Source organism: Callorhinus ursinus, unplaced genomic scaffold, assembly GCF_003265705.2.
Source record: "Callorhinus ursinus isolate GAN/ISIS: 27379988/994484 unplaced genomic scaffold, GSC_fseal_2.0 scaffold53, whole genome shotgun sequence".
NCBI classification, from domain to species: Eukaryota; Metazoa; Chordata; class Mammalia; order Carnivora; family Otariidae; genus Callorhinus; species Callorhinus ursinus.
In genome coordinates this window covers 2,151,662-2,169,322 of record NW_027397115.1, presented here as the reverse complement: position 1 = coordinate 2,169,322, position 17,661 = coordinate 2,151,662, and the positions used below count along the sequence as shown (strand labels likewise).

General features: G+C 56.9%; 1 protein-coding gene across 4 annotated transcripts in view; it reads right to left on the bottom strand.

Moving 5' to 3' along the window:
* PMEPA1 (prostate transmembrane protein, androgen induced 1) overlaps positions 1 to 15,821 on the bottom strand; it is a 50,477-nt gene extending 34,656 nt beyond the window's left edge. The window contains exon 1 of one of the 4 annotated variants that reach the window (XM_025853345.2): positions 15,700 to 15,821. Coding sequence is in view for 3 of the 4 variants with exons in the window: in XM_073883939.1 (XP_073740040.1) it covers positions 14,742 to 14,940 (199 nt within the window). In the remaining variant the exon portion in view is untranslated. Of the gene's footprint in view, positions 1 to 5,854; positions 6,217 to 14,741; positions 15,275 to 15,699 lie in introns of those variants that run through there. The other 3 variants (XM_073883939.1, XM_025853344.2, XM_073883942.1) reach the window with 3 other exon arrangements.
* Between the last annotated feature and the right edge of the window lie 1,840 nt (positions 15,822 to 17,661).

Here is a 17,661-nt window from a genome sequence, read left to right as displayed (position 1 = left end):
GGCAGAACTTCTCCCCAAAGCCTCTGCCATCAGAGCCTTTCCCAGCAAGGACCCGCTGACGGCAGGGGTGATGCAGTGTGGACGGCCCACGCACCCCTGCGAGGCCCATAGCCGGGGCACACCTAGGCCCTTTCCTTCACTTGCGTCCCCCTATGTCCCCCTACCCCAGAGCCAAAACCGCGCGTTAGGAGACTATGTGGTAAATCACAGATCAATTCTGCAAAGCATCAAACCATCTCAGGCGCCGTAGGGCAATTAAATTAGGGAGGCTTTTTTTTCCATTACCAAAAAAGAACTTCAAGATCTAGGTTAGAACACACACAGAGACCCAGACGACACACAGCTGTGACATGCACTCCCCTGCAAACCGCGTGGGGCGTGTCAAGAGTCCAAAGGGGCCGAGGCTTGGCTTTCCCATCGCTGGCACCATCCCAAGAACAAGCCTGGAGCCCCATCACCTGCCGGATGCTGCTCCCAGCTCTGTGTCTGGAGGAAGGATATGGGAGCCCCTCTTCACCCCTAACTTCCTGCCCCTGAACTTGCCCCTGGGGTTCCCTTCCCTCAGAAGACCCCATAACCCTGTGACCTTGCTCTCATTAGAATTGTGCTGACCCCGACCTTCAAATGGCCGGGTGACCTTAGAAGACCAAAGAGCAAGGTGCCACCATTCTGCAGGAGGTGCCATCAGTCTGCGGTTGCCACTGGGGACCCCCGAGGAGTCTTTGGCAGGTGCCTCTGAGAACGTAACTCCCAACCAGGCTTCCCGATTTTTGCCATTTCCAAGTACCCCATTAAAGGAGTTAAAATTCCTAAATAACTTCAAAATTTAAATCCTATTCCATCAACTCACTTTTACTACCTACTCTTCTCTTCAACAAAAACCCACAGGAAATCGAGGACGTGTTTGTTCCATTTGTCCTAACGTGCTTTTGACATACATCAGCCTAGGTACTGATCTGCGAAATTTCAAATGCCCATCCGCACGCCATCGAACGTGTTCTCACAGGCTACGGGTTTGCTGTGGGCCTGTCTGTTTCTCCCCACTTACACGGTGAGACAGTTAGGGCACAGATGGCTTCAATGGAATCCAGAGGCAGCTCAATTAACCGTGGGCAAGCGTGCCCTTGGGCACGTGACTTCTGTCCTCCACACCTCAGTGTGCCCATCTGAAAAACAGGTCTGGGGACAGCAGTTCCGCAGGGCCCCCATGTGACCTGGCGGCTGGCCTATGACAGGCATCAGTGACAGCAGGAGTGAACTGGGTTACAGTCCAAGAGAGTCCGAACGCTCAGCGACACCCCCATCTGACAGACGAAGCGACCACCGGAGGCACAAAGACCACGACAGCCATGCCACCACGATTCTGAAGCCATTCTGCGGTTTCTATTCCTTCTGCAGAGAAGGCTAGCCGGGGACCCCGGTGTGCCAGCCCCACGCTCCCCCAGGGAGGCCTGCTCCAAGCCCTGACCCACAGCTCCACGCGGAGGCCCAAGCCATCTGTCAGCCGGCAGGAACGCGGCCTCCCTGCTACCGCCTGAGTAACCGCCTCCCCCAGACATGATTCATACCTGTCTGGGGTCACCCACATCCTCATTCCCTGCAAAGGAATGCACGCCAGGTGAGGCCAGCAGGCGGGCTGGCATCGGTGGCTGGTGGGGCCGTGCCAGGCGGAGGCAGAGGTGTAGCCTGTTGGTCTTCAGGGACTCCGCGGCCACCCTGAGTCCCCCCGGGCGGGGCTGGACAGACAGACGTACCGGCCGCGCGTCCCTGTGGACGAGGCCCAGATTCGGGTTACAAAAGCTTTTCCCCATGGAGGCAGCTGACATTCCACCCGTGGACAGTGACTTCTCTGGGTCCAGCACGACCCTCGACAGTCCCCTTGCCCTGGTGAGCGGTGCCACCCCGAGCCTCCTCCACGCTCGGGAATACTCTACTCACAAGTAAAAAGGCATCACCTCGGATCCACATTACGCGACGGATCTCAAAGTGGGGAGACTGAGCGAGAAAAGCCAAACAGGAGGGAGCATCCAGCACGATTTCATGTATGCCGAGTTCTCCACTGGGGAGGACTGGACGGCAGTGCCTGCTCCGAGGGGTGGGCACAGACCGGAAAGGGGCAAGGGGACCCCGTCCAGGGATGGAAGGTTCTACATCTCGGTCTGGACAGGTGTCCCATACACGCTTGCCAAAACTCACTACGGCAGATGCTACGTCTGTGCACTTTGTGTCTGTAAATGACACCTCAATAAACACATCGGAGCGGGGAAACACGGGTTCCAAGGGAAGGTTAACAGCTTAAGGGAAAAGAAGGGACAGCGGGTGACATCTGATGGGCTCTTCCTTCTCGCAAAGCCCTAGGTTTGATGATGCCCATTTGACAGAGAAGAAAATCGACAAGAGGAGATGGCAGAGCAGAGAGACGAGCATCAGGGACAAGAAAACCTCCTGTCCAGAAAGAACATTCTGCCTTCAACCGGCGGGGGGCTGCCGGTGCCATCTCTACTTGTCTTCTCCCCCTCTGCCCCTTGTGCCAAGAAACTCTTTTCCCAAAAAAGTAAGGTGCCACCTCCAGTGAAGCAGAAAGCCTCGCACAGGTCGCCAAAACCCCAGAAGGCAAAGGTTGCAGGCAATTCAGTGGCAGCCCAGGTGGGGACCGTGTCTGGCCAGCCACAGGGAGCAGAGAAAGAAGCCAGGATGCCGAGTGCCCACCCTGATCATGGCGCTCACCAAACCCCAGGCAATCCCCTCAAGTCCGAGGCTGGCCGGAGGCCTCAGGGGGCACTCAGCCATTCCAAGCACCTGGTCCGGAACACAGCACACAGGTGAGCCGCGTGCTGGGAGGCAAGGCCAGGCTGCCTCCAGGAGGGACGCCCATGAGTGGGAGCACCGTCCTGGCACACTCAGAGTCCCCGTTGGTGCGAGGTGTCCTGGGATGACAACAGTATCAGAATCAGGCCTCCATTACTAAGAGAAGGGCTTTGGGTTGAAAACGGGCCTGGTTTTCTCGTCTCCCTCCCTGGACCTCGGCTTAGCTGCGGCCACATCCCAATCACCCGGAGGGCTCAACATCCCGGCTGCCTACCCTGTCCCCAGTTAACTGGCCTGGGGTGCACCTGCGCATCGGGCTTGTGAGCCCCCAGGCGGCCTTCCTGTGCAGCCAACACCGGGAACAGCTGAGTGCAGAGGGGGCTGGAGGAACGAACGCCTTTCAGCCGTGAGGTTCCCTAAGCTCTCCCCACCCACTCTCAGGAGCCCAGACCCGCCCAGCACCCCGCAGACCATGGTGACCCCTCTCTCCCTTCAGCTGCAGCTCAGTGCCAATGCCAGACAAATCCCTGCTCTCTCAGGCTTGAGCCCTAGGCATCACCGCCAGGTGACCCTGCCAAGAAGGGGTGTGGAGAGGACTAAAAAAGGCAGCTGGAGAAGCCAGAGAGACCACACCCTTGCAGCGGGGGACGGGCAGCTCTGAGGTTTAGGGGATGGCGGGCAAAAGCACAGGCTTCGGAGCTCCGAAGCCCAAGTTCAAATCCTGCTCTGCTCCTCGTGAACTCCCACACCGTGGCATGTGACCTACCTCCGCCCCCTCAGCTGCACACAAGGGGCTGCCCCCAAGGACAGTGAGTCAGGGCACGCAGAGCGACGGTCAGCAGGAACGGCTGGGGTGTGGAAGCCACAATGTCACTGTGCGCAAACACTAAGAAAACGACCAAATAGACAAAGTTGCTGGGCGCCGGCTGCCCACCCCCTGAACACTGCCTGCCTCCTAGCCTCTCCCCTTTCTTGTTCTTCTTCCCAAGCCCCACCCCCCTCGCCCGAGTCTATTCTGGGGAAAGGGTCCAGAGCTCATTCTCACTAGAGTGTAAAGGAATGCTGCAGTGTGCTTAGGGTCGGGCTCAAGATATCCAGGGCAAAGAGGCTGCTGAGGTAAAGTGGAGGCTTCGGTGACACGTAGGTTCGTGACCCCGATTTTAAAGAAAGACAAATGAAGTGCTGTTGAGGAGCTGGGGAGTAACAGGGATGGGGTCTTTCTGCAGATCCCACCTTGCACAAACAAGCCTGGAGGTCTGGGAAGGACCCAAGCCTGAGAGCAGAAGGCAGGGGGGCTGGGGCACTCCAAGGGGGTGGCACATTCCTAGAACTCACAGAAGGGACTGCCCCTGACTCGTTTTGTAGCTCGGAAGGAGTCCTACAGCCCTCACGCCTCTCCCCGCGGGACTGCCCTGTGCAGACAACTCCCAGCTTCCTTCTTGAGGATCATCTACGTCACGGTCGAGTCCTCTCGGAGCCCCGACTGGGAGTGGACACGGGAGCACCACCTCGGGGAGAGTCTGAGCCCAGCAAGAGTGGACGCTGCTATGGATGAGCAATGTCTGTCCCGGGCAGGAAGGGCAGTGCAGGAACAACAGCCACGCACTCATCCCTAACCCACGCCCGGGAAGTCACAAAGCCACTCAGTGAAAAGCCCGTGTTTACGGGCTGGGTTCTCCTCTAGGTAAAGGGTCCCAGGACCTGGGGGGATTCACAAATTGGAGAGCCGGGCCCTCATTCGGTGATCCAGACACAGCAGGATCCAGCAGAGTTAGGCAGATAGAGAATCACCAGAGAAGCCGAGGGCGGGGAGAAATATTTGTCAACTACACACAAGCAACTCTGGGATTACGTACGCACTTGCAGGCAGGGCCTGGATTTACACGGACAACTGGAAGTTGGACTCATAATTACACCTCTGGGCTATGCACAAGCAACTCTAATTAGCCTCTAGATGGGAAGGTAGTGACAATTTTATTTAGGGCCAAAAGTAAGTAATAAAGTTAGGCAAAATGAGCCGCTCCACGCCTAAGTCCCCACACTTTGCAGAATAACGAAAGGCTTGACAATTGTAAACATCTAATAATTGTCACTGCTAGGAAAATCGAGGGGAGGGTGGTGAATGGCCTCTGACTCTTAAGCCTGGACATTTAAACTGTTTCATGGTGGACCCCAGTTGATAAAGAGTTTTGTTTTGTTTTTGTTTTTTTGTTTTGTTTTGTTTTTAAAAGGCAACATTCTCTGCATCTGTGCCTTCTTGACAGGACACTTTGCTCCAAGACACCGACGGGGGCGTCCCTACGCGCCAGCCTGCTCAGGAAGCGGGATCCGTAAACACGGGCAAGATACCTCCGAGATAGGAGCGTATTTAGCTGTGATCTACCATAACGATCACCAGCAGCAAACGGAGCGGCGTTTAAAGGGCCTGTTGGTGTTATTTAATCGGTTATATTCACCAATGTAATCGACACTCTCTCCATCATCTCAATGCACCCACCTCTCCCTCCCATACCATAAACAGATTAGAAAAAATAGTTTCCTTCTATGGCCGTGACCCCATCGGCTGCCAAGCTCGGCCTGGTATGAATCACTCCGGGCTCACCGCGACGGTATTCTCAAATGACTGAACGATAACGGGGCGGCACAGACACCAATAAATGAATCATGCCTTCCGCAAGACCAAACCTTTGGCTTTTACAGACACCAATTACAAAGTATAAAGAAAAGAACAAAGAAATTACTCAGGGTGTTTGCGCAAAGTTGATTCATAGGTTTACAGAATTATTACCAACTAAATTGTTTTTAGGAAGGCAATTAGAGCTGTGACCAGCTCCAGCACGGCATTGGCCTATCGACATGGGAATTTGCAAAACGGGGTGGGGCGGCCACCAAAGTCTTACAGGGCTCCCGGGGACCTCACTTTCTGTTTTCTCCTGGCGGGTTCTTTAAGACGTTTGTGAAATCCTCAAAACGTGCAGCCACATAAGTGAGGTAGAGGAAGTAGGCACATATACCCGTAGTTTCAGTAAAAGATATTGTTACTCACTTTTATTTTTCATTCTTTAAGTGTAGCAGTCGTGGTAGAACACAGAGCTTCTCTCTTCTGTGATCCGGATTTTGAAACACATCGTCTACGATAACCAAATGCTCACACAATTTCTCCATGCACATCATGGAGATGTCTGCAGATAGTTCAGATCAAAGCTGTTTTACCTACTATAAAACTTAGGGTGATGAAGAAAGAGCGTTCACTGGGGCCACATGCAAATTCTGAGCCTCTCTAACGAAGTGTGACCTCTGGGATGAATCACCCTCACAGGCCTTGGGTTGAACCTTGCTGGCCAGGCTTCCTGGACAAGCTTCTACAAAGTGTGAAAGCATCCCCATCAGGGATATCAGATCCTCGTGGGCAAACCGACACAGGAGAGAATAAAACTGAGCTTACACCTGGCTTTAGGCTCTCAGGCAGCAGTCCCTCTTACCAGCAGCTGCCCGGACGATCATGGGTAAAGCCAGCAAGTGCCTTGGGCAAAGCCAGCAAGTGCCTTGGGCAAAGCCAGCAAGTGCCTTGGGCAAAGCCAGCCCCTGGCAGTGAGTGACCAGGTAACGAAGGGCCACTGGAACAGAAAACCTCTTTCAGGAAAGGGCAGTTTGCTTCCCCCCCCAAATTTCCTGGAAATCTGACTCAGCTCCCCACTTTTCTTTCTTCTGAAGATGGAGCCCGGGAACCCTCACTGGGTTCCCTGGTGGACCCCCGGGCAAAGCCAGGAGAAGGCTCAGGACTCAGTCCTGGGCATACCTGTGGGAGGCAGGGTCCCCACTGTGGCCTCCAGTCAAAGGACCTCAAAAGGCAAGTCCCCTTGCCTTGGTGGGTGGAATGCACACATTTAAAAATATTCTACATATTTTATATCATAAAAATATCTATGTATCTTTCATATATCCAAAAATATGTGGTTTTATTTTTTTTTTAAAGATTTTATTTATTTGAGAGAGAGGGAGGGAGAAGCAGGTTCCCCACTGAGCAGGGAGCCCAATGTGGGACTCGATCCCAGGACCCTGAGATCATGACCTGAGCCGAAGGCAGACGTTTAACCGACTGAGCCACCCAGGCGCCCTGGTTTTATATTTTAAAGCACATATTTCTGTATTCCTAACCACTGACACCCAAACAAATCCGTTGCTGGATTTGTCACTTTTCCCGCCCCCCAAAGCCAGGGATGGAAACACCATCATCTCCTGGAGACCTAAGGACCAAGAGAGACTTTCCCACCCATGAAGCCTCCGTGACCGGGATCGATGGCTCCCCATCGCTCACAGGCGCAGGTGAGGAACACCATAAATCCGCTCATTCGCCGACCGCTTCACTGTGTATTGAACATCTACTCTGGGCCAAGAGTCCTCACCAGGACCCAGCACGGCTGCCCCTGCCCCCATCACCACCCAAGTCCCCGTGAGGGATAAAAGATAGAGGACGACTTCTCCAAACTTAAAAGGCAGGGTGGGGACTGTTCAGAGATTGCATCTGTCCGCCCAGCCCGGGGGGAGCCCAGTGCTGTGTGCCGTGGACAGCCAGCAGGTGCTTTTAGGGGATGGTGTGGCTTTAAGAGCTCGAAGAGCCAGCTCCTCGAGGCCAGAAGCAAACTTTATCCGGCATCTAGATCCCAGGGCCACTGGGGATTTTATACTTGCTACCAAATAATTAAAACTCTTCTGCTACTAGAGCTATTTCCCAAACCCACTGACACGATACTCATTGATTTTAGTTACAATACGTCTGAAGGGAAAGAAACTCCGACTCCACGTTCCCCGAGGCTCCGACACCCTCACCAGGCATGGCAGGCACCAACTCTAAGCCAAGCGACCCACCCCTTCTTCTTCCCAACCCCCAACCCAATGGGAAAAAAAATCCATATTAGAATCTGCCGCAACATCAGGAAGATGCCATTACCCCTGATGCCTCCCCAGCTGCGTCACGGGAGCCACCCCAGCTCCTGTCAACATGTGGCGTCTCACCGTCGATGTCAGCTCCACTCGTGGGTGACACCAGGTGGGCGAGGAACCCCCAAAACACTCCAGGTCTGGAGCAGGTGTGTGCAGAAAAGAACGGCCCTACAAATTCTCCCTGTGGGGCCGGGGGCAGGCGGCGGCTGTGCCTTCCTGTCATTTCGATGCTCTAAGCACTGAAGCCATCAGAAGAGAGACCTCAACCTCCCAGGACAAGCATGGCTGAAGCAGGGGAGGCAGGTCTGCCCCTTAGTGCGCCTTTGACATTTCCAGAAGCGATGGTGGCCAGGAGGCAAAGCCACCGTTCCTGCCCCCAGACAGTGGAAACTTCCTTGGTGCATTCAAAATATGAGTTTGTGCCAGAGGCACCCTTCAGTGCTCAGGCCACTGTCTTGCCCACCTACGAAGCGGGTGCTGGTCTTCCCTCCATTTTACGGGGGTGCTGGTGGACGCCCGGGAGGGACGCGGCGCATGCCCCGAAAAGGATGGTTATCCCTGGGAGAGGCTTTGAGAGTAGCCTCGTTCCCGTTCCCTCCTACCCCCTCCCTGGAATAAGCTCGCTTTGTGTCTGCTCACTAGCAGGGCAGCTCCCAGAGGGCAGGGCTCTGTCTATGGGGTCCTGGCATTCTGCAGCACAGCCCCTACATGATGACGTGCTGAATGGCTGGGCACCCCCTTCTCGACCCAGAGGGCCTGGAAATCAGGGTAAGGTGAACAGATCTGGTCCCTCCAGGAACAGCCCTGGGCCAGTGAGCAATCTCCTGCCCCAACATCGGATGGATGGTGGTGGTACTGGGGATGCAGACAGAGACACCAGCTCCTCGCGCAGCCTGATAAGGGACACCCGTCTGGGGGACACCTTGCAAATGAAAGATAGCCAGTGTGCTGCCATAGTGGAATGGCCCTGACTGCGCACCCAAGATCTGTGAGCGTTCTTCCCTAGCGAATGGCCCAATATGGGCTTGCAGTCTTCGGACGAAACCTAAACTATCACTGCCATGTCGAGTCTTGCAAAGGTAAGGCTGGGGCTCGGGGAGTCGATGTGGTGTAGTGGGGAAGAAACTTCGGGAGCGTGAGCGTGGGGTCAGGAAGCTTAGGTCTGAATTCCAACAGAGCATCAGTTCCTGGCTGTGTGACCTGTGGCAAATGTCTTACCCTCTCTGAACCCCCCCTTCTTTTTTAAATCTGTGTATGGGGGCTAGCCAATAGCTCTCTCCCAGAGCTGTTTTGGACATTGAGAAAAATGCATCACTAGTACCCCCGGCACATAGTAAGTTCTCCATACCCAACTAAGAAAGGGAGGAGCAGCAAAAAAGCCGTCAGTCACCCTGGAAGCAGACGAGAAAAGCCGGGCTGTGGCTCTGGGAAGGCCTGGGGATGCCCCAACCCTTTCCAGGCCCATCCCCGGGCACTGAAGCCCCTGCTCTTGTCAGCAAGCCGTTCTGGGACTTTTCCCAGCTTGGTGACAGACACTTCCACCAGCACCTGACAAGGCCCTGACGAGACCCAGAGGTGTCACAGTTTGGCTCTGTCGTGTCACTCGAAAGCAAAGTGAGGTTGCCTGTCAATGCTCCAAGCTGTCACGACTTCGTGAAGGGGTGCAGCCCACCTCGGGGAGGGGGCAGGGCAGCACGTGAAGACACAGGTGCTCAGAGAAGTCAAGCAGAAGACGTGCCCCCACCCCACCTCACCCCACCCGCAAGGGAAAACAAAGATCAGGGTCTTATTTTGATGGTTCACAGCCTACCTATATACCCTCATTTGTTAAGAACTGAAATTAATTTTCAAAAAATGGGAGCCTCAGACCATCACTCGTTTCTGGGCTTCGTGCTCTGGGTCTTCTTCGGCATGGGACCTAGTGGGGTGTCTGGATGGCAGGGTGCTACTGACTTCACGGCCGAAGTTTTGTGCCTCCCATGCCCACCTAGCCCCCAACTTCCGAGGCTGGCAGTCGACTGCGGGAACCCAAGGGGGTCTCTGGCAGACCTTGTGGGGCTTCCTGCCAGCTTTGCGGTGGGCCTGGCAGGGACAAGGTAAATATTCAAGTCCCTCCACCTTCAAGGTCACGGTCCCCACATGGGCCTGTTTATTCCAACATTCTCGCTCCTGCCAGCACCCCAGCCCCAGGACGGGGAAACCTTTTTGTGGTGCCAGCCTCCTCATCCGGCAGTGACCGCCAGGGAACAGGACAAGAGCGGACAGTTGAGACCAGTCCTCCCCCACCGTCACCACCAACCCCCATGAACACAGAGCTGCGCAGACAGCAGGCCACACTCCACAAGAATAACCTCTGAAGAGGCACAGCCCCCCAGCACACAGGAGCTCCTGTTACCCCGCTTTCCACTTGCACCACAGGACAACCGGTAAGTTGTGGAGCCAGGCTGAGCTTCCATCTCCCTGGGCCAGTCCCACACTTGACCCACTGCAACCCACGGAGAGATCAGGTCTGTGGGCAGGTGTCGTGGGGCCCTCAGAGCAACAGAAGAAAAAGAATTGCCAATACTTAAAAGCCAAGAGTTTTACATCAAAATCCAGCTGTCTGGGTCCCTGAAACGGAGAGGTCTGGCCACACAGGGCCCACGTGGCGGTTGTCCCCTCAGGCAGGACTCACAGCTCCAGGTGTCTGTAGCCCACCCACCCCAAGCCACGCTTCCTTGGCCGCGGGAAGCCTGGGGCACAGCGCTGGGCTATCCTCCTCGCTCCCGGGTGCACAAAGAGGGGCGGGCATGCCAGCATAGAGGGCCTCCACAAGTGCCCCTAACTGTGCACTGGCATGTGCGCACGCGCGCGCGCACACACACACACACACACACACGTGCATGCATGGGGGCACACGATACCTTTTAAGAAGCACAAAGCAGGCCCTGGGCTTTGATCGCCTCCTCAGCACGCGCACCATACAAGCGCCCCTGGCCGGCGGCAGCACGGCCTCCCAACTTGCACTTGTAAGAGTTACTTCTCTTCGGGCAGGACCCCAGACCGCGAGATAAAAACCCGAAGAGGAAAAGCCACGTGGCCCCTCCAGCTTGGGCCCCACCACCCGTAAGCTCCTCTACAACACGGTTTTACATGTTAACCACCGCGCAAACCAGGAACGAGGACGCGCCCCGGGCCGGGACACGGTGCGGGCGGGTACAGGGCGCACCTGAGCTGGCAGGTGCGGGGCTGCTGTGGGGCACGTGCACCTTGCTGTCCTGTTAAAGGTGCGGCCACCTCGACCCTCCCCAACGGACCTCCACTCCAGGGCAGCAGCACACACCGCTCCGTTTCCCTTCTCCTTCCAAGGGAGAGTGCACCGGTTTGTACAATGTAAAGGGCAGACTGCGTGCATGCACGCAGGAGCTATTACTTATTCTCTGCCTTGACAAACACTAAGTTCGGCCCTGACCCTGGGCCACGCTGGGGGGTGTGGCTGGCTTGCCCCAGACCTCCTGGGGAGCCATGGCCAACTGCCTGACCTGAAATCCAGTCTAGGATTTGCACCTCAACCTAAAACCCAGACAGTCAGAAAACATGTGGGTTAAAAGTCCCCGCTCAGAGGGCCCATGGGGGAAATAGCTCAAGCTAGACGGCCATGGTTTAAACCAAATCCTTGAAATAACTAAGCTTGCTCAGTGCCAGAGTCTCTCCTCCTAATAAATGCAAATCCAAGATGAAAACCGGGAAGCTCCTCAAGACGGAGCCGCCGTCCTTCCTGCGTGGTACACACGAGGCGCTCAGTAAAGGCCAAGGGAATGACAGGCAGGTGCCAACTCTGTCTGAGCGTGACCACGGGCCTTCACTGGGGCTGATCTCTGAAGGAGACTGAGGTTCAGCTCCCGGCAACTGCCTTCCGCCCTCTGGCCCCCCGGCCCCTGGAGAAATAACTGAGTAAAGGCAGGGGCTAGTTTCTAAGAGAGACAGACCTATAAAGAGGTCAACAAGAATGCCAAAAAACACGCATGCCAGAAGGAACCCTTTCCTGAAAAGTCGCCTGGCCAACGCGCTACTGTCAGCTCTGGCGGGCTGTCACTGGAGTCGGCTGTTTTTAACCCCAGGACCCCTGGCTTCTTTAAAGAACAGCATATTTTTCTGTGAGGTATCTTGGGAACGGTGAACTCCCATCAGAGAGCATCCCTCACCCCTTGACTCTCAGAGAAAACCGGGGCCCCTGGAGTGTGCTCGCAGTATCTTTTATCTGGCTTCCTTGGAGACAGACCTGTTCCCACCCTCCCAAGTGCAACGGGGGTGGGGTGGGGGGGATGTTGCTGATTTCCTCCAGCCCCCAAGTTCAGGATGGACCCCCTGTGGGGCCCAAGTTCCAAATTCAAGAGACAGAGTGTGCGCTTCCTGAGAAATAACCCTGGGTCTGGGTCCAGGGTGCGTTCGGGACCGAGGGGCAAAGCTTTCCATTGCCACCTTCCCTCATCTCTAAAACCTGAGCTGGCCAAGGCTCCACCCAGCTCTGAGTTTTAGGGCAACTGAGCGCCACACTAGGGACCCAGTGCTGTTCAAGGGGAGGGGAGCCATTTCTGGCACTGGGGCCTCCAGCCAGACTTTGGAGGGCAGAGGCCCCATCTTGAAAGCTGGAAGAATTTTCGAGCTCAACCGTCAGGGTCTCATTTTTCAGAGGAAACTAAGGCAGCTTGGGGAACCTACCGAGGGCCACCGGGACATTGCCCCACAGCCCAGCTCCGAATCCATCTTTGATGTTCTGTGTGCAAACAACCCCCAACTCCTATCACGTCAAATGTGGCCTTCCTTCCGCACTTCAAATTTTCCTCCCCATCTTTTTTGTACAAAGAAACTCCAGGCCTTCAGGCTTCCTCACCAGACCCTTTCGGGGAAATCTGATTAGCACTTGCAACAAACTGTTACATTATACCTGCATTTTAAAGATCATTTCCCTTCCTGCCCTGGGCTTTCTTCCAGTAAGTAGGGGGCCGTGTGTAAAAAATACACCGCGCACAGTGACTCATGTTCCACCCTGGGGCCAGCTGGAGCAGGCCAGGGTTCCAGGCACTAACCTCCAGGGTCCCGCTCACATGCCCGACCCAGGGAAGCACACAGGTTGAAGGCAACGGATTTAACAGCACCTTGGTGTCAGCCAGAACATCATCAGGGCTGAAGGGCCCAAGAAGGGACAGGAATAAGAATGAATTTTTTTTTTTAAGTCCTGTACACAAAGGAAGGCCAAGAGCAAAATGCCCGTGCCCAGTCCTCATAATGGTCAAGTTCCACACAACAGCGTGGGTCCCTGGGGTGGGGAGTCCCCTAAGGCAGCTTTACCGAAGGGGGAAAATGAGGCACCAGGGGTACTGAAACAGCAATCCATTTAGCACTGGCGAGGCCCTCTCCAAACATGTGCGAACATATTTTAATAATATCCTCGTGCATTTCATTAGCCTCCTGAGTTCACAAAGGGCCTCTGGGAAGCAATCTGGTTTAATGCGACTCAGTTCCGCAAACGCCGGCTCTGGGCAGGTTCTCCTCACACCTTGCTGGCCTGGCAAGGGGCGCTCGGGGGTTGGGGGGGGGGACCAGGCTTTCAGTTCTGGGACTGGAGGGAGGGGGGCACTCATGGATGGAAGGGCCCACCACCAAAGCAGGCCAGCCTGCCCCAGCAGAACCGGTCATGGGTTATTTTTACCTCTTATGCCTCACTGTACAAGCTCAGGGGCCACAAACTGTGGCAGCCGCCTGCGGAAACTGGCTTATGAGTCACCCAGTGACTGCCCTGCTCAGTGGTGGCCGCCTCTGACTCCTGGTCCCAGCTGGAAGCAGGCTGGCCCTTGCAGGAGAGGGCTGTGTGCTCCCCTGCCTCCGGGGCTTAGAGGTGAGGGTAGGGAAACTGAAGCCCCGAGAGGCAAGAGGTCCCCAAAAGGATGGGCTGGGGGAGGGGGTCCAGGTTAGAAGGCACTCCACCCAACCCAACCTCCACCTGAGTGGGCTATGCATGGCGGAAGTAGAGGCTTATTTGTCTCAACTTCTGGATGTATAGGGCGAGTTGGTGCCAAGCTTTCAGCACCCCCTCCCCACCCTCGGTCTACCTCCTCCTTTCAGGGCAAGGCAGTCCCAAACGCGGACAGCCCCAAACTTTGACTCATTTGTAACCACGGTCCCAGCCAGGCTGAGCCAAGCTGTCCAGACAGAGGCTATTTATAGGTGCGTCGGGGACACAGACACTCACACAATGAGACACACACTCCGGATCCACCTTCGGCCAGACCCACCAGCGCTGAGCCCTGGATTCAGACACCCGGACACAAATGGTCCCCAAGCCCCCAGAGCGATGCACACACTCAAAAGACGTACCCAGACCCGGACACAGGCAGAGACGCAGGAAGACTACATATTCCCGGGACAGACTGCGACCCAGACACACAGACACAGGGAGACACGGAGACGCGCCAGACCCAGACAGAGACACACAGACACGCACACTCCACAGACGCAAGGAAACCCACTCACACAGACCGAGACATAAGCGCCACGCACACTCCAGACACACACCCCGGGCCCCAGACACCCCGCAGGCCAGACAGTGTCTCACACGCTCGCCACCCCCCTTCCCCCAGCCAAAGTTGATAAAGAGCCGGCCTAATTGCTCCATCGAGACTGCCCCTTAGGGAAATAAAATGGAAACTTCACGGATCCGACCGCCCCAGCCCTCCCGCTCCGGGCGCCACGCCGCCCTCCGCGCAGCTCGGCCCGGGGTCCGAGTCCCAGCGGGCGGGGCGCGGGCAGCGGGGGCCGTGCCAGGCTCGCCGCGCCGCGGGACAAAGCCGGGCCGGCAGCCAGCTGCCGCGAGCCAGGAGGGCGCGCCCGGGGCGCAGGGCGCACGGCCCGAGGGGGCGCGCACGGCCGGGCCCCCGCCCGCAGCTGCGCCCGGACTCGGGGTCCGAGCCGGACGGGGCCTCAGGGGAGGGGTGCGCGGGGTCACTCACTGATCTCCATGCTCTGGAACAAAGAGCGTTTGCAGTTGCACGTGCAGGAGACATTGGGCTGCCCGGCGGCGAGGGCGGCGGTGCTGTTGACCCCCATCAAGCGGTGCATGGACGGCGCGGCTGCTCGGCGCGGGGCGCAGGGGGCACGGGGGCGGCCGGGGGGGGGTTCCGGCCGGCGCCCGGCGCTCGGGCCCCGCATGCAGGAGGCGCGCGGCGGGGAAGGCGCACCCCGGCTCGCCGGGCTCGGGGCGCCGCCAAGTTCCCGGGGCGCCGCGGGACTCAGTGCGCGGGGCCGCGCTCCCCTGCGCCCCCCGGCCGCCCCTCGGCAGCCCCGGGGGCGTCGACAGTGCCCGCGGGTGGCGTCCGGGAAATGGGCTGGCAGCCGGGGCGCGCGCTGCCGCCGGGGCTGAGCCTCTGCTGCTGGCTTCCCGCAGCCGAGCGCCTCCGCCGCCGCCTCCTCCTCATTCAAGTCCAAGGAGATCGGGTTTCGCTCCGAGACCGCGGTCGGAGGCAGGCAGACGGTCTGACGTCAGCGCTAGACGGGGCTGCCGGTTCCCACCGCGCGGGGGCCGGGGAGGGGGCGCGCGCTGCGCCAATCCCCGCCGAGGTTCCCCCGCACCCCCTTCCCGGGCCGCGGGGCGGGGTGACAGGGAAGGGGGCGGGCTCTTAAAGGGCCAGAGCTAGGCGGACCGCGTAGACCCGGGACCAGCGGGGAGAAGGAAGGGTGCAGCGTCCCCGCCCCTCCTGGGGTCAGTTTGCAACCCCTGGCCTGAACACGCGGGTCCGGGGAAGCGGGACTCGTTCCCACCCTCAACTCCGCGAGTTGCGGGTGCGTTCTGGGACCCCGGAATCCTTGACCCGGGTTTAGGGGAAGCCTGTCCCCTCCCAAAGGAGGTCCCTGGACTCTGGGTACGGGGAATTGGAGAAGATGGGGGAAGTCCACCAGATCACCCATTACCTGATTTCGCAGGAAACTCTCCGCCTCCAGGTCTGCAGCCCCACGAGTCCTCTGGTCCCCTGCGCCCCCTGCGCACTTTAACCCGACCCCAAGGAGGTCGACTAGGTCACACTGGAATTCGCGTAGACACGCCCCGGACCGCTCGGAGAAACGCCCGGGAGCCCTTGTCATGTAAATACGTGTCGGGGACTTGTGTAACGCCCCAGCCGGCGGGGCCCGGGGCGAATCCACTCCCATTGTCTGCTGCCCGAAAGGCCACCGGCTGTGGGGACGCGCCTCCGGAGTTCAAAAGGGGGGGGGGGGAGGAAGTGCGGGGGCATACTTTTATTTCATTAAGTTTTAATTACACAAGCGCTACAAGAACACATTCTCCTGGTTTAAAAATAAATGAAAATATTACGTCTGGGGCCCTCTCCCTGACACACCTCCAAACTCTCAACAATTTGGTGTGTCCCCTCCGAGACTCTTGCCTAAATCTCTCTGTATTTTACCTGCACTTGTGGAGTGCCTACCTTGGGCCAGAAACTTACCACATATTAACTCAGCCTGATTCCTACTCCCAGAGGCAGGAATGTTGTTATCCCCATTTTAAACACTTGGGAACTGGCCTGGGGAGTTGGTTGCTTAGGGCCGCACAATGGAGGAGCCTGGTTTTCACACAAGGCAGGTCTCCGGGGGTATCTGCACCCTCACATAGTTTTCTCCTTCTTTAAATATCCACATACTCTGGCAATTCCTGGAGTTTAGTAAGGAGCAGAGATTCCTTTTGTATTGGGGGGGGGTGTAGGGGTGTTTAAAAATTATTATTTCCTTTTAAGAGAGGGTAACCAGACCAGAGACTTGCAGAATCCAGAGAAAGCCAGCCCAGGAAGTGGGTGTGATCTCTCCAGGCCGCTGGTCACAGCGATGCCTCTTGCTCTCTTAAGAGGGCAGGCAGAGAACTTTTTGTAGAGGACTTCAGCTCACGGGTGATTGGGTGTTCCGGGTTTATGGAGGAGCCTTGGGGGTTGCCCAACACAGAGGAAGGTTCAAAGGTACTGACCATCATTTGTTTGGGAAGGGAGGCTCACTCTCGGAGTGCCCAACCCCAGGGACTAGGAGGTGGGAAGCGCTCAGGGCCTGAGCCGCCAGGACAGTCTCAGCCCCTAGCTTGAGAAGGGACAGATTTCACCTGCAGGTCCCGAATGGGGGAGGTCTTGCTGCCATTTGGCCTCTGCAGCTTGGAGGAAAAGCCCTGGGGGAGGGGGGGGATCCTGATTCTTGCTTGGGGGACCCTAACAATGTAGGCTGGGCCTGGGGATGACCGTGGGTCCCACTCATTTCCTGGGCCAAAGAAGAGCACCGTCGGAGCCCCTCCTTTCACTTACCCAACAAACTCTCAGGAGCCCCAGCCCCATGTGCTGGGAGTTCAGGACTCCGGGAACAACCCCTGTCCTCTAAATCTCTCGCAGAGGCTCTGGCTGTCTGGCAGTGAAAAATCCTGCACTTTGATTGCCTTGGAAATGAAGCAGTATTTCCTCAATCAAGGCTGAACCACCAGCAGGCAAAAATAACCAGTGAATTCAACGGATTAAAAACAAACAAACAAAAAACACCTTAGCCACAACATCGACCTCTGGTTGATCTGCCTTGGGACAAGAGCACTGGCCACATTTACTGAGCGCCTGCAGTGTGGCATCCCTGGTCTAATGGTGGCACCTGCGACTGGTTCTTGGCACCTGCGACTGGTGGCACCTGTGACTGGTCCATGGCAAGTGCCCTGGTTCCAAAGTTGGTTCTGCCCGGAGGCCTAAAGTGGGGTGTCAGGCATGGTGGTCACAATCCCATCTCTTGATGAGGTGGGACACATGACCTTGGCAAGTGCCTTCATCTGTCCCACCTCAGTTACCTCCTCCGCAAAATGGCATCCCTGATGGTGTCCTTGGCTGGGGTGATAGTGAGGAATGAAGAAGTCCGGGCCGT